Source organism: Pelophylax lessonae (genome assembly GCF_965119305.1).
Source record: "Pelophylax lessonae genome assembly, chromosome: 3".
Taxonomy (NCBI): domain Eukaryota; kingdom Metazoa; phylum Chordata; class Amphibia; order Anura; family Ranidae; genus Pelophylax; species Pelophylax lessonae.
The window spans coordinates 431,400,988-431,417,457 of record NC_138770.1 but is presented as its reverse complement, the minus strand read 5'-3'; the positions used below and the strand labels follow the sequence as shown (position 1 = coordinate 431,417,457).

The 16,470-nt window shown below is 42.8% G+C and overlaps 1 protein-coding gene across 1 annotated transcript in view; it reads left to right on the top strand.

Moving 5' to 3' along the window:
* The window catches only part of LOC309550566 (uncharacterized protein), a 98,593-nt gene that overhangs the window by 65,676 nt on the left and 16,447 nt on the right, over window positions 1–16,470 (top strand). Inside the window, exons 9-11 of the mRNA XM_082250914.1 lie at window positions 8,348–8,478; window positions 12,792–12,984; window positions 13,240–13,531. Coding sequence (XP_082107040.1) covers window positions 8,348–8,478; window positions 12,792–12,984; window positions 13,240–13,531 — 616 coding nt within the window. The remainder of the gene's footprint in view (window positions 1–8,347; window positions 8,479–12,791; window positions 12,985–13,239; window positions 13,532–16,470) is intronic.

Genomic DNA, 16,470 nt, shown 5'->3' with positions numbered 1-16,470 from the left:
AGGCCCTGAGATGAATAAAAATGAAAGCAGCTATAGTTAAACAGAGCTGGCAGACACTATGGGGAAGTTTACTAAAACTGGTGCACAGAGAATCTGGTGCAGCTGTTCATAGTAACCAATCAGTTTCAACTTCAGCTGGTTAAATTAAACGTTGCCAATAATTAATAATAATTCATAATTGACAATTAGCCCCTATTGACATCGGACGATTTGACAGGTCAAATTGCATGTCAAATCGTCGCCTATTGCTTCTAATGGCACTGTCTCAATCGGTGCGATGCCGACTTTGCGGCACAGCACTGTTTTCCAATATAGTTCCTGCACTACTTTTGGTGACTTCTGGGGGCGACTTCAATAGACATCTGTGCATGATCCTCCACAGATGTCTTTGAAGTTGCCCTCAAAGTCAGACTGAAATGCAGCTTTAAAATGGTGCTAGTTCAAATGAAGTCGCATAATTTGAAAGCTGCATTCAATGTGAAAGAGGGCTAAACCTAGAAGCTGACTGGTTTCTATGAACAGCTGCACCAGATTCTGTGTGCTCCAGTTTTAGTAAGGCCCTCCTGAGCGATTTCCTGCTTGTAGCTCTACAAGCACTTTTGGCCCCATAAAGTTCAATAGAAATGCCTGATTTGAACGTTTTTTTTTTTTTTTTACGAGCGTTTTGTTGCTCATTTTCTGCTCAAACAGCAGCTCTCCACCCCTAATTTCCTTTCCTCTCCTTAGTGCTTTTTATTGGCTAAACGAAAACACTTGAAGGTATAAAATACTTGTAAATGCTATTAAAACTCTTTAAAAAAGCTTGTAAAAAACTGCAAAGAAGATTAAAAAAACACCTTGAAAAAATGCCAGTAAATCGATACGTTCAGGTGTGAATGGAGCCTATGGGGCTGATGCAGGTAAGGATAGCAGCAGGAAAAGTATATTGCCTGGAGCTGAGTGAAACTAGGAGGAGGGCCAACATGACAGGACCTGCAGAAGAGGCGGAGTATTAGTGGGATGATTTACAATGATGCATTCTGCTTACCAGATTGAGGAGTTCAAGGCAGAGGGTGTGTCCTGTAGTGGGTAGAGAGGAGGTGGGATCGTGTCAGAGCTCAGTTGGAGTTCATCAATGCATCAGACAGTTTTCCCCCATCCTCCCTCCCTTGTTTGTTTTGTTTAGAGGAGCTTCCCATTGTCTCAAGGTGCTGAGGTATTTGTTAGCGAGTTTTCGGTTCATATGTTGTTGGCTTGCCATTCAGTTTCTTGGTCCTTTTTTTTTCTTGTTGTAGCAGCAAGCAGGGGGTCTATTGGGCCTTTGAAGGTGGTGCTGGTAAATAATTGTGGAAAATTGTGGGTTGGCCTATCTCAGGTATGGGTGTCCCTTCCTAACAATTCGGGGTATTGATTAGGTTTTATCTGGTAGTACGTAAGTAGTTAATTGTCTCTGAACCAGAGTAGTTGTGGCTGGGGGCCTTTGATTGGGTGGCAGATACAACCAGTTAATCGTGAGTATATAGGCCTTCATAGACCCTAGACCGGGAATAAGCTGAAGTTGGTTTATTTGATATGCATTGACTGTAATATATAAACTTGTTTTCTTATGAATGTTGTGTAGCACCCTACAAGGTACGTGCTAGGTAAAGTGTAGTAGGCCTTGTCTGCTTATCAGCAGGGCCATGGTTTTCAGCTAGGTTGTAATGGTTCCCAGGTGTGGCTGTTGAGACTGGGGAGTCTCCCCACTGTGCTTAATGAGGGCTCTCATTGGGCAGTGGAGGAAACCCGGCCAATGGCACACCCAGGCTTGTATCTACCCCAGAAATGCAGATTTTGCCACACAGAATTCTGGGAGTGGGTATAAGTTTTAGGGGAGCACATGACGCAGCGTCTTTGGCGGGAAGCATAGTCCCAGGAGGGAGAGTGTGGCTGTCTCTCCTCCTGTCAAGAGGATCCAGGTGTCCCAGACGGCTTACCTGAGGGGACAGAGGGCTGAGCTGAGCTGCAGAGAGGATCCAGTTTGCTGAGGACCAGCGGAGCTGAAAGGGGATGGGTTTCAGGAAAGCATTCCCAGTCCTGAGTACTGCAAACTGCCCCTGGGGGTCTGTCTAGTGAGAGGGGACCACTCCGGAGAAGGTCAGAGGGATGCTGGAGTTAGCTAGCCGATGCAGGAGCAAAGGAAAGGGGGGTGCCAGTGTTGACCCTGAAGAGTAAAGGGGGTGTCAGTGCTTGGGCCCTGAAGTATTCAGTGTACAGTGGAAGTGTACAGCGTGCAGTGTACAGTGTTGAGAGTTGCAGCAGTGTTAAAGGCTACCTCAGTCAGGAGGTACTTGAGGGAGCAGTGTCAGTCTTTTGAGCTAACCAGAGTGTCAGAAGTCAGTCTTCAGGACAGTGCAAGCAAGTCAGTGATTTCAAGCGCCAGCAAGCATTGGTCGGCATCCAGCCGGCATCAAGTCAGCGTTGAAAGGCATTTTTTCTCAAGTGTCCCAATTTGTACCTAGGTGAACCAGAGGAGTATCCCACTCATTCCCTTCTCCCATCCCTATATCAAATAAACAAAACAAACCAAAGATGCCGGACTGTTCTTTGACTAAGATCTCACACTTGGGAAGTCAGTTTAAATGTGCTGTTGGTGTTACCGGTGACCAAGGCAGACCCATGTCAGGCCCAATGCCTGGAAATATTGCTAAAGTTGTATTTAATGGTTTGTAATAAAAAGGCTGCTATGGCCATTGACTCCATATAAAATGTGTCATCTGGTCATTTTGGAAGGAGGGATAGGTCAAGTGTTTAATGTTTTATAGATAACCGGAGCCTCAAAATTTTTCAAGTCCCTCAGTCAATTATATGGCCTGGAGCTGAGTGAAACTAGGAGGAGGGCCAACATGACTGGGGCCTACAGAAGAGGCGGAGTATTATTGGGGTGATTTAGAATGATGCATTTTGCTTACCAGATTGAGGAGTTCAAGGCAGAGGGTGTGTCCTGTAGTGGGTAGAGAGGAGGGGGGAATCATGTCAGAACTCAGTCGGAGCTCATTACAACATCAGACAGTTTTCTCCCACCTTCCCTCCCTTGTTTGTTTTGGTTTAGAGGAGCCTCCTACTGTCTCAAGGTGCTGGGGTATTTGTTTGTGGATTTTCGGTTCTTATGTTCTTAGCTTGCCATTCAATTTCTTGGTCCTTTTATTTTCATGTCATAGCAGCAGGCAGGGGGTCTATTGGGTCTTTGAAGGCAGTCCTGGTTAAATAATTGTGGAAAATTGTGGGTTGGGCCAATCTGAGGTATGGGTGTCCCTTCCTAACAATACGGTGGTAACATCGGGGTATTAATTTGGTTGTATCTGGTAGTACGCAAGTAGTTATTTGTCCCTGAGCCGGTGTAGTTGCCTTTGATTGGGTGGCAGATACATTCTGCTTACCAGATTGCTTACCTAATAAAATATGTCATTTGGTCATTTTGGAAGGAGTGATAGGTCAAGTGTTTAATGTTTTATAGATAACCGGAGCCTCCGCATTCTGCAGGTCCCTCAGTCATGTGTTTACCATGTTAAATGCACACTATAATTGTAATGACTGACAAGCATAAATGCAAGTCACAGCACAGGCCTTTTGGCAACATGGCACCGAAAAAGCAAAATAGGCACATGAAAATAAAGCAATGGAAATAGCAAATGCATGCGGAAATGGTCAAGAACTGACCAATTATAGTTTTTAAACCAGTATAAGGTTGATTTACTACAGGCTTTCGAAGGGAATGTTCTCCTAGCTTAACCTCTTAAGGGCAAAGGTCGAAAAAAATCCTAAAGCTTGAAACCAGTTTTGCAACTTTGGAATATGTTATTAAAACTGTACATGTCTCTGCAATATATCCTGATACCTTGCTTTTTTATCATGACAAAGTGAGTCTTCATTTAGTGTTAAGGCCTCATGCACACAGGAAGAATTTACAGCTACTTCTAGGGGCGTCTGACGTTTTTTTTTCTTGCCTCTAAACGCCCCTCCATGTTAGCCTATCTGTCCATGCCAAGGCTGCTGTTAGAAATCATAGGGCCCCATATAGCCTACCCGATGGGGCCCTATACAGCCTACCCAACAGTCCCCCCACCCCCCTGAAAGTGACCGAGGACATACTGTGGATTTATCAGTCCCTTTCTCTGTAGCCTCAGCTGCACAGTTGAATGAATAGGAAGCACTCTAAAGCTTCTTGCTCTTTCGCAAACAGAAGCATAGTAAACACAATTTACTATTACAAGAGGGCCTGCCTTATCAGCGGCCCTGTCCATTCACACATAGGCTTTTAGCAGCATTTAGTGACAGGAGCTTTTAGGGGCAGGAAAAAAAAAAAAAAAAAACACTGCCAGTGTGTTCAAGAGCAGCTGAGTTTGGGCAGAAAAAAACGCTTGATGCTACTAAATGCTGCTAAACCCACCTAAAAGCTACTGCTTGAGCATTAGTTAATTTCAATGGCCAGAATTATTATTTTTTCTTGCCAATGAAATGAATTAACATCCAAGAGCTTGACACTTGTAAAAGATCCCAAAATCTTGTAACAGCCTTAAGCTCATGCACACACAGACTAGGTTGACCGGTGGGCGTGGGAAAATGCACCATGATTTTACCGCGATTTTGCCACGTTTGCGGTCGGCGGTCAAAACTTTCCTATCCTGAATGTGATTCTCCTGCGTTCAGGAGAGGGAGGTTGATCTTCCCCTAACCACAACAGCTTCTAAACTCTTCAAAAAGCCTATTTGTACACACACATAGGCTTTTATGGAGTTGGGGTTCGGAGCAGAATGTTTAGAAGCTGTAGTGTACATGAGCCCTTAGGCTCCATTCACACCTGAGTGATCTGGATCACTGATGGAATTGCCATGATTCTGCCCGCATTTTTGATGCCATTATTTCTTTTTTTCTGTTTTGGGGGTTGTCTCCTTTTTGCTTATCTAGTGCACCTGTTGTTAATTTCATTAACAGCAAAGCAGCTGAAACTGATTAACAACCCCCTCCGCTGCTTAACCGACCAGATCAATATCCCAGGAGTTTAATTGACTTAATGCTGTACTCTGATTTAAAAGTGTTCCTTTAATTTTTTTGAGCACTGTATATTATCTGTGTGCAACGTATCTATATAAAATATAGGAGTTTCACTTTTTAAATTGAATTACTGAATTAAGAAAAAAGGTTGATGATGATTGTCCTAATTTGATGAGATGCACCTGTATATGTGCAGTAACCCCGACTCCTAAAGGAGCTGCTGCGATGTTGGCTTCCACTGCCCAACTCAACCTGAAACTTACTGACGCATCCAGGGTTGGGCCAAGGATGGAAGGGTAGCTGCCCTGGGTGCAAGGATTTCATGTAGGATGGGCACCACATGGCATCACATGAAGGAGAAACAGTCCAAAGTACCCTAGCTGTCAGTAAATGTGCTTTAGCCCATAGCGCCAATCACTGTGTGTATGAGTGTGTGGTTGCATGCATCTGGATGTGTCTATGTGGGTGTGTTTTATTAAATTGCCTCACAAAGGGTAGTGCTGTGCTATGAATAAAGGGGGTGCAATGAATCATAGGGGGTGCTGTACACTAGGGTGCATATACTCATGACCTCTGCACTATATACTGTATGCTACATACTCCTGACTTTTACACTCTGTTCTTTGGGCTGTATGTTATTTTTACTTCTGACTCTGGCAATCTGTACTTTACTTTTGACCCCTGCACCCTATATGTTACTTCTTCTCCTGACTCCTGCAATCTGTGCGTTAATTTTTCTTCTGAACCCTTCACTCTAGATATTACTTTTACTGCTTACCCCTGCACTTTGTATGTTGTTTTTTCTCATGAACCCTGCACTCTGAAAATTATTTTTACCCCTGACCCCACTCTCTGTATGTTACACACTTCTGACCCCTGCACTCTGTAAATGGATATGATGAATAGGTGCCTACATTAGGCATTGTTAAGACAGTTGGGCTTGCACATCTCATAGAAGGGGTGAACAGTTTGGCATCTTCATCCTGGGAACTGGATGACCTTTACTGGTACTGGACACAGCAGTAAGTTTATGTGTACTTCATATAAAAAGGGGAGGAAAGCCCTGCAATTGGAAGTTTAGCTCAGACAATAGCAAAAGCAAAAGCATTAAATCTGATTCTATATGCTGGCACAAGCAATATCAATACAAAATAGGTAACAGTTACAACAGTAAAACAAGTGTCTTTAAAGAAAGCTCCTGGGGAGATAATCAGCAGTATCTACAGTTTTAAGGCCCAAACTAAACCACTAGGCACTTTACCCATAACAACTTGCTTAAATAAAGTCCTTTAGCAAGGATTATAATAAGTATGCTACCAAAATTAGTGTACTGTAATGGCCTCCAGCATTGCTCTTGTTACTTCTTGTCAGTAGAAGACACCATTTTTCTGAAGCCTAGAGGCTTTGAGCAGTACTAAATCCTTAGGCTGTCAGCAGATAGGCCTTTAGTGGCTCTGATTTTCGGCACAATGCCAAAAATGGAGAGCAACTGAGCTGGATTTTATACACACTAATTTTTAGTGCTCTAGCAGGACTAAATTTTCTGACTAAAGTTCCACTTTAACCACTTCTTGACCAGTCACTGGGACTGCGGCAAAGTGGCTCGATTCAGCCGGAGGCGCGCTCCCGCTGTTTTCAGTCACAGCGGGAGTTGGGCCAGGGGAGGAGCAGCGGCGATCGCCGCTGCTCTTCCCCGATCGTCGGGGAATCGAGTTTGGAGATCCGCCCGCTTGTGTAAACAGAGCGGGCGGATCTCCTAAGTGACAAGGAGTGACAGATTGCAGTGTTCAGCATAGCTGAACATGCGATCTGTCCCTGTGTCACTCAGTCACCTCCCCCCACACACGTTAGTAAGCACCAGGCATACATTAACCCCTCCCTCTCCAATAAAATTAACCCCTTCCCTGCCAGTGTAATTTTTACAGTAACAGTGCATATTTATAGCACTGATTACTATAGAAATGTCACTGGTACCCCCAAAAGTGTAAAAAATGTCAGTCAGGGGTCCGATCTGTCCGCCGCAATGTCGCAGTCCCGCAAAAAAAATTGCAGATCGCCGCCATTACGCGTTAAAAAAAAAACACCAAAAATGACAGAAATCTTTCCCTTAGTTAGTAAACGCAATAACTTTTATTGTGATTTTTTTTACCAAACATAAGTAGCAGAAAACAAATTGGCCAAAAATGTAAAAAAATTTTGATTTTTACATTTTTTTGGGGGGGAATTTCATATAAAATTTTTTTAAAAATATTGTTATTTTTTCAAAATAAACACTCTTTTTTTGTTTATAGCGCAAAAAGTAAAAATCACACAGGTGATCAAATACCACCAAAAGAAAGCTCTGTTTTTGGGAAAAAAAGGATGTTTGGGTACGGCTTCGCACGACTGCGCAATTGTCAGTTAAAGTCGCACAGCGCCGAATCGCAAAAAGTGGCCTGGACGTAAGACAGCAAAATCCTCCGGTGGTAAAGTGGTTAACTTTTACAAGACTGATCAATCTCAGGAGAGATTATTTGTAATCCACTGTAACAGGGTGGGTATAGCAGTCTTCTTAAGGTAACCCCGCTGGCATCAGTTTAATCCCTGCAATGCCAAGAAGACAAAACTATGAAAAGGTGGCCAGAGTCTTCTCATGACCATTGCTAGATAAGTGTCCTATTGGTAGTCTATCCATATATCCACCCCCACAGCCAGGTAAGAGGTCTTGTCAAGTTAGGAGACACCCCTTTCAGGCCTGTTCCTTCTCCCTTTATAGCATGTTCAACCTAAGTCCCAGCAGGCTCTCTATGGTTTTCTCCTCCACTTGAAGGACTTGATACAGAACAGTAGTCTCCCCTATACCCCATTCTCCTTACAGATTTGGGGGGGGGGTAGCTATTGTGCTCCCTATGCAGCTACTCATAGCTTTGTACTTTGTATACCACAGCCCTCCCCACAGTGCAACTCACAGCACTCCACACCTCAGCCTTATGGCTCTCCCCCAGTTTTTTTTCTCCATATGTGCTGTTTGGCAGGGCTAAAGTTCAGACCACCTAATGCAGCCGATCAGCATCCTTTTCTGGTCTCCAACAAAATAGCCCCTGCTATACTGAGGGAACTTCCTTCTCCAACCTGGAACTTCCTCTCTGAATGTTACCTCAACTCCTGATAAAATGCCACCCATCTCATACACTTTAAATGGTAGTACTTTCCTAGATTTCCTAGTCTCTGGTCTGCCTTACCAAGCAGCTTGTTTAAATAGTTTTGTTTTTTATGTTACAGAAATCCATAATGTTAAAGGCTTAATATGCATTATCATCACTGGTTGTTTTTAAATACCTTACTGCCTTTTCAGGGTGCTCATTTGATTGTCACACCAGAAGATGGTATCTATGGTTGGAGATTTACTAGAGAAACTATTTTACCATATCTTGAAGATATCCCAGATCCCAGCGTCAACTGGATTCCATGTAATGATCCTGAAAGGTGCTTTGTCTTTTAGTCACATAAACAATTTCATTTTTGTACTAAAAAGAGTTTGCTATGAAAAACCTTCCAACTGGAATTTAGAAGTAGTAAAATGTACAGAGGACTTTTCTGGTGTCTTGAAAACTAGAGAAAAACAAAACTGAAAGACTAGTTGACAAAATGAATTGTTCTTAAAGTAGAACTATAGGCAAAACGTTTTTTTTTTTTTTTTTTTTGTATAGAGCAAGGGAGGGTTAAAACTCCTGTCAGATTTTTTTGCCATCTGTGTCCATCTGAAGGGAGATTTCCCTTCACTTCCTGTCCCATAGCCAAACAGGAAGTGAGAGGAAATTCCTACAAATTAACAGAATTTCTTGGGGACCCCCGAGTCACTAGAACTAGTGTGCCCATTGGAAGATTTCCCCTCTATTACGTTTCTGGGGACAACCCAAAATTTGTGATTTTCTTTTACTTTTGCTTTCATGGATAATGGTAAACAGGACAAATAAAGAGGAGGAATCTCCTTAACGGGGGCACAGACCACAAAAAATGTACAGGTGTTCTAATCTATCTCCCCTCTATTCAAAACTAAAGAAAAAAGTTGTGCCTTTTAATTGTACATAACACTATAAAAATAAAATGTGGAGTCTGGTTGCTATAAGAATTACATAAGCATCCTTATCTTTTATTTTTTAAACTCAGACCCGGTTTTATTTTAAACTAGATTTATTACAGGTATTTATATAAATGTCGAAAATTTATACTGCGCTTTAAATAGTGTACAGTATATTGACATTAGTCCCTGCCCACAAGAAGCTTACAATCTAAGGTCCCTATCTCTCATACACATGTACACACACACATACTAGGGCCAATATAGTCAGGAGCCAGTTAACCTACTAGCATGTCTTTGGAGTATGGGAGGAAACCTGAGTTTGATCAGTTGATAAGGAGGATGTCAGTTGCCTGGATATCATCCTTGTTTGACCCTCCCTTGTCTCTCTCCATCAGTTTTGGGGTCTCGTTTGCTAAGAAATTGAGAAAAACTGAGGGAGAAGAGAAACATTGGAATACTAGTCAGTACCTGTTTACAAAAGTGTATTTGCTTTGGAATAATACATCACCTCTAATGTTGGGTGACCTATGTGTATTGATGTTGCTGCATTATGTAAAAATTTATAATATTAGGTAATTATTAATTAGAATGGGGCGCCTCAAGACTATTCATAATTTTGGAGGGTGCCTCGAGATTGTCCAAAATTTTAAAGGGTGCTTTGAATGAAAAAAGGTTGAGAAACACTGGCCTAAAGTGATGAAGAAATTCAATTTTTTTTAAATGTTTTTATTGGATGTGCTTTATAGCAGAAAGTAAGTAAAAAAGATTGTTTTTTTTCTTTCAAAAGTGCCTGTTTTTTTGTTTATAGCGCAAAAAAATAAAAACCACAGTGGTGATCAAATACCATTAACCACTTCCAGCCGGCCCTATAGACAAATGACGGCGGAAAGTTGGTTGCATTATCCTGACAGGACATTGTATGACTGCGGCAGGATAATGCACTCTGCGTGCCCCCTGGGGGGGGGGGGGGGGGGCGCAGAGCGGCGATCTGTGATGTGGCGTGTCCCTCTGACACACCGCACCTACGTCTTAGTAATGTCCAATCACAGCTGGTCACATAGTACACAGGGAGAGCCGTTGATCGGCTTTCCTTAGTTCGTGCCTGACTGGCACGAGTAGAGGAGAGCCGATCTGCGGAGACAAGGAGACAGGAGGGGGGTCTCCACTGGTTATCAGAGCATTGATTACCAGTGCAGACCCTTGGGGCGGGTGCCACTAGAACCACCAGGGATGCCCACCCATGACCTCAGGGATGCCCCCCATGGCCACCAGGGATGGCAATCAGGGCTCAGGGAGCCCGCCAGTGCCCTCCCCATCAGTGCTGCCCGCCAGTGCCCTCCCCATTAGTGCTGCCCACCAGTGCCCATCATTGCCATATATCAGTGCTGCCCACCGGTGCCGCCTATCAGTGCCCCTCAGTGCCACCAATCAGTGCCACCTATCAGTGCCCATCAGTCCTGCCTATCAGTGCCCATCAGTGCCGCCTATCAGTGCCACCTATCAGTGCCCATCAATGCTGCCTATCAGTGCCCAGCACTGCCACCTATCAGTGCCCAACAATGCTGCATATCAGTGCTACCTATCAGTGCTGCATATTAGTGCCTATCAGTGCTGCCTATCAGTGCCATATATTAGTGCCACCCCATCAGTGCCTCCTTATCAGTGCCTCTCAGTGCAGCCTCATCAGTGCAGGAAAAAATGTATCTATTTACAAAATTGTATAACATAAACAAAAAAACTTTTTTTTTCAAACTTTTCTGTCTTTTTTTATTTGTTTAGAAAAAAATAAAAAACCTTGCGGTGATCAAATACCACCAAAAGAAAGCTCTATTTGTTGGGAAAAAATGACATAAATTTGGTTTAGGTACAGTGTTGCATGACCGCGCAATTGTCATTCAAAATGCAACAGTGCTAGAAGCCTGGGCAGGAAGGGGGTTTTGAAGTGGTTAAAAGAAAGCTCTATTTGTGGGGGGAAAAGGACATACATTTTATTTGGGTACAGTGTCGCACGACTGCGCAATTGTCAGTTACAGTAACGCAGTGCTGTATTGCAAAAAAATGGCCTGGTTACAAAGGGGATAAATCTTCTGGAGCTGAAGTGGTTACTTGGCTCCTGCCTAAATGGGCCATAGTATAGGTATGTGTGAATGTGAATTAGGGACCAACCGCTTCAGACGTACGTATATATATATATATATATATATATATATATGTCCTCGTCAGGAAGTGGCGATATCCGGATCATGATCCTGATATTATTCTTTGGTGCCGGTGATGCTCTTTCTTGTAATAGTGATCCGAGTGGCTAAACAGCTGCCCGATGACTTTTACAAGCAGTAGTAGGGTCCCTTGATCCTGCTGCATGCTGCCGTTTACCATCCCACCGGAGAGCTTGGAGCCACTTGTCACACTGGCTGACCATAGAGATGAGGGAAGGACTTCTGTTACCTGATCATCTCTATGATGTATGAAACCAGAAGCGACAAGGATTTGATCACTTCTGGTTTCAAATCCTTGTCGCTTCTGGTTTCATTTACTTGGCATGGCATCATCTTTCGCAATGTACAAAACAATTGGGCTAACTTTACTGCTTAGTTTTTTTTTTAAATGCAGTAAAATTTATTTTTTCCCCAAAAATTGAGTTTGAAAGACTGCTGCGCAAATATCACCTGACAAAAAATGTTCCAACGACCGTAATTTTATTCTCCAGAGTCTATGCTAAATATATATATATATATATAATGTTGGGGGTTCTAAGTAATTTTCTAGCAAAAAATACTGATTTTAACTGGTAAACAACATGTGTCAGAAATAGGCTTGGTCCTTAGGTGGTTAAATTGTAAGCTCCTTGAGGACAGGAACTTATGTAAATATATGTAAAGCACTGCGTAAACCATTTGTTCTGCATAAATAACTGTAATACATAAATGTTCAGACACTGCTTTACATCTGCAGTTTAAAATGGTATTAAACCAAAAACTAAAAATGTAATCTTTTGCAGCTTACCAATCCTTAGATGTGGTGGCTCTATTCATTTTCTTTTTTTTTTTCTTCCAAAAATGATTTTTATTAGCATTTTTCACATTTTCTTTTTTTGCCTCGGTTTTCACTGGCAGATCTGGCCAGTAACACACCTCCTTTGATAGAGTGCCTCCACGCTAGATGAAGGAGCACCGGGCACAAGTTTGGACAGCAGCATTGTCAGTCTGGGGGGAAGGGAGTGTTAGATATACTATCAGATTTACATACACTAACCTTTTGAAGCCAAACTTGAGCTAAGCAGTTACAGCAGTTTTTCTTTCCTTTTGGGGGACAGGTTTTACATAAATAAATAAAAGTTTATCATTGTAAGCACCCTTGTCAGTGGTAAATGCTTTGTCTGTAACTGATACATCTGCAAGAGAGCTTGTTCTTTTTAAAAACAACAGACTTACTGGCTGGATTACCAGAGGAAAGTAAAGGAAAGAAAACCTAAACAAGAAAATAAATGCAGCCATCCTATCTAAGAATTGGTAATATGCAATATAATAAGTGTTAGCTTTTGGGTTTAATACCACTTTCATTCTGTAACCAACCTGCAGATTTGTATTTATCTATTACTGATAGATGTGAAAGATCCAAATGATCGATGCTGCATTTACTGCAAATATTCAGCAAAAAATATAGTATTAAAGTATATACTGTATACTCAATAAAGTCTTATTTGTTTGCGTAGGTATGGTCGAGCACCAGTGCAGACAAGGTTGAGCTGTCTGGCTAAACATAACTCTATATATGTGGTTGCAAACATTGGAGATAAAAAGTTGTGTAATAACCTTGATGCTGGATGCCCAGATGATGGTCAGTATAATTATAACACTGCTGTTGTGTATGACTCTCAAGGAAAGTTAGTAGCACGTTACCACAAGGTATGTAGTTTCACATCATTGCTATTATTATTATTACTATTATTTTTATGTATTGGTCCACTAAGTTTGATTGTTCAAGCCAACTCTGATACGCTTTTGGTTAAACTAAAAAAAAATATTGATCTTTGAGCCTAAACTGTAGAAACAGTACCATCTTTCAGTATAGTGTTTATTGTCTGACCTGAATAATTTGGTTACATTTAGTAGTTGTTTTATTGTATCATGTATTGATGTTTTTTTTCCTATAATTTGCAGTATAACTTGTTCCTTGGGGAAAAGCAGTTCAACGTGCCCAGTGAGCCTGAGATTGTGACATTCGACACACCTTTTGGAAAATTTGGCATTTTCATTTGCTTTGATCTGCTATTTTATAACCCAGCTGTTGCTCTGGTTGTCGAGCACAACGTAGACACTATTCTTTTTCCTACTGCATGGATGAACCTTCTCCCTCATCTGACCGCTGTGGAATTTCACTCTGCATGGGCCATGGGAATGGGTGTAAATCTGCTGTCTGCAAATACACATAATACTAGCATGAGGATGACAGGTAAGCAGCAATAAGTATTCCACTTAGGCCCCATTCACACCCTGGTGTTCTTAGAATATGCACAGAAACAGGTGAAAAATGCGCACTCCAATCGTTGGTAGGAGCTGCGTGACAAAATACACGAGGCTCACTGCAAAAAAAAGTGCAGGAGCTACTTTGGTGCGCTTGTCACACAGTGCAGTGCATCTCTTGGTCTCATCTCAAAAAGTTGGGAGTTATGCAAATGATTAGTCACCATTATTGACTGTGGTCTCCCTGCCACTGATCTTTCTACTACTTATGAGTTACCATGCCTTGTTCTACTCTGTGTTCCTGTGTGGAGGCTGCCATCTTGGTAGAGACATGGCTTTGCTTCCCGATTTCAGAGTCTGCAGCAAGGAGAACAGTGAAAGGCACAGTGGTGACATCACCAAACCTCTCTCCATATCTCCTTGGGCTGGCAGTCAGACACAGCAGTACCTTAGATCTCACACCACAGAATACAGCTATAAGGATGTAGGCACACTCACATACCGGGATGTGCACTGCTATTTCCATGCGGTTGTACATTTTTCTGGGTACTGTATAGGCACAATTAACATTTTAAATGTTATCTTTGTAGCACTACCTCCTGAAGGAACTGCTTGGTAGTTTTGGATTCTCTGTTTTGCACCTCAACTCCAAGAACAACCTCAGTCCCCCTGGCAGACCTGATTGAATGAAAATCTCTGCAGGCACATATAAGGATATGAGTATAGATACCTTTACCGTGGCTGTGGGTTATTACCTGAAAGTAGACACAAGACCGCTTAGTGGTGGATGAACTCGATATATTGATAAAGGTCAGAACTGGCAGATTGGACATAAATGAGCACACACAGGTAAATTCGGACACAGTCTGCTAGACAGAGTAAAAGCTACAGCAAAGTAACTTAGAATCAAGCTCTGTACCACTAAATGGGAATCAACACATGAATCAGTAAATTCAACAATAAACAGTACATTAAAAATGGTAATTGCAATGTAAATCATAACACTTCTACTGGGTTAGAGTGCAATAGGATGGCTAGAGTTTGGTGTAGCGTCCACTGAGAGTTACCCCTTAATTAAGAAAGGGGCACGAGCCTCTGGGCAGTAACTGTAAAGGCAGTCTTTAATCCTGACTCATCACCGGGCTAGCGTTGGGGCCTAATAACACCATTGGTGCTACTGAGGACAGTCAATAAGGCCTGCAGCTAGCTATATAGCTATAAAGTAGCTTTGAAGTCAGTTCCTAAGGGCTCATTTTCTAATGGTAGCCACAAGTTATGATCGCAAGACCCTCTCACCAAATGCTGCAACACAATAGCAGTGGCCCCCCTGGTTAGGTGCACCTCACTCTGGGTTGCCTGAGGCAACTTTGGTCTTTAGTACAGCAAGTTCTGTATCCTGGCATTGGCTCTATCCCTCCACACTCAGGTCACAGCTCTGCAGTCTCTGGTTTTCCCACACAGGGATACCTTTCCAGGGGCTCAGTCTCTCTCTCTATCTCTTTTTATCTCTTTTTGGGATGGTACTAGTGTTGCCAACCTACCAGATTGAAATGTACTGACACAATGCCAAACATTTACTGGCACAGCCAAGTTTTTACTGGCATTTTCAAGGATTACAAAATTACAGTTTTAAGTGCAAATTTCAGTATTTAGGCTACAAACAAGTACAATATGCAATTAGCAATGTGATTTAAGGTAAATATTAATACAATAAATATATTTACTATTTTATTTTCGATATAGTAATTAAGTAGCTCAGGGACAGGACTCAGGAGGGCAATTAATTAGAATGGGCAGGCACACACAAACAAAATTGATTCTCACAGTGACACTAACAGTAGTGTGCAGCAGCAGAGATGATGATGACACCTCACTGACATGACACGTCCCCTCCTGGGCCACAGTGATAGTCTCTCTGCACTCCAAGTGGTCCTTTCAGTCCACTCCAGTCCAAACAGCACTGGCAGTCCTGCTTCCAGCTTGCCTTGCTCCTCTCCAGCAGACCTGCACACGAAGGTCTGGTTGCTCTGCTTGGCCATGCACAATGACAGCACACAGCACACTCAGGCACCGCCCCTGCCAGACCCAACCCCTTCCTGTGCCACCCAAACACACTGTAGCAGGCACTTGGCTGGTCTCGGTCTGCTACAGACCGGAACTGCACATGCCAAGCTGAGTGTCACAGCCATATTTTTTACTGGCAACCTTTTCCTGTCACTGGCATTTACTGGCAGGAAAAAGTGATTTACTGGCAGTAAAAATACTGATCGTTGGCAACGCTGGATGATATCCACAGCATGGTCCTCTTACTGTCTCTGTCTCTACACTAACTTTCTGGTACAGTTGTACATGGGCAAATCCTGGTCTCTTTCCCTCAGCAAGGGATCGAGGGTAACGTGTATCCCAGCATCCCTTGCTTGCATCATAAGGGGGAGGGGAGAAGGAGCGGCTGTACTTCAGTCCTATTCCTCTCCATAGCTGTCGCAGCTGCTGACAGCAGGAAGGTGAAGGTGAGCGGGAGGTGAGTGGGGGATTTTACACAGAGCCCAAAGCTGCACCTTCCCCCCTGTTACAGCACAGCCACTCTGCCATTCTACGCAGCACGGGGAAGGAGGTGTGTGGAGTGGGTGAAAAAGAACAGAGCTGGCGGCAGCACCAGGCTACACCTTTAACAGAACAATTCTTTACCTTTTATGTTCAGGTTCAACTTAAAGCAAAACTGAAAATGAAACTTCTGATGCAGGACATGCCTAAATGTATTTGACTGAGACAGCCCAGCGATGAGCAATGGTGACAGCAATGCAGGAAACTCTCTGTGGTCAGGAGTTCTTGCAAGATCTTGACAAGCACATCAGCTGACCTGGTGTTCCGTGAAAAAACCATACCCGTGAGAAAACCATACCCTCGTCACTTCCGGAGGGTATGGAT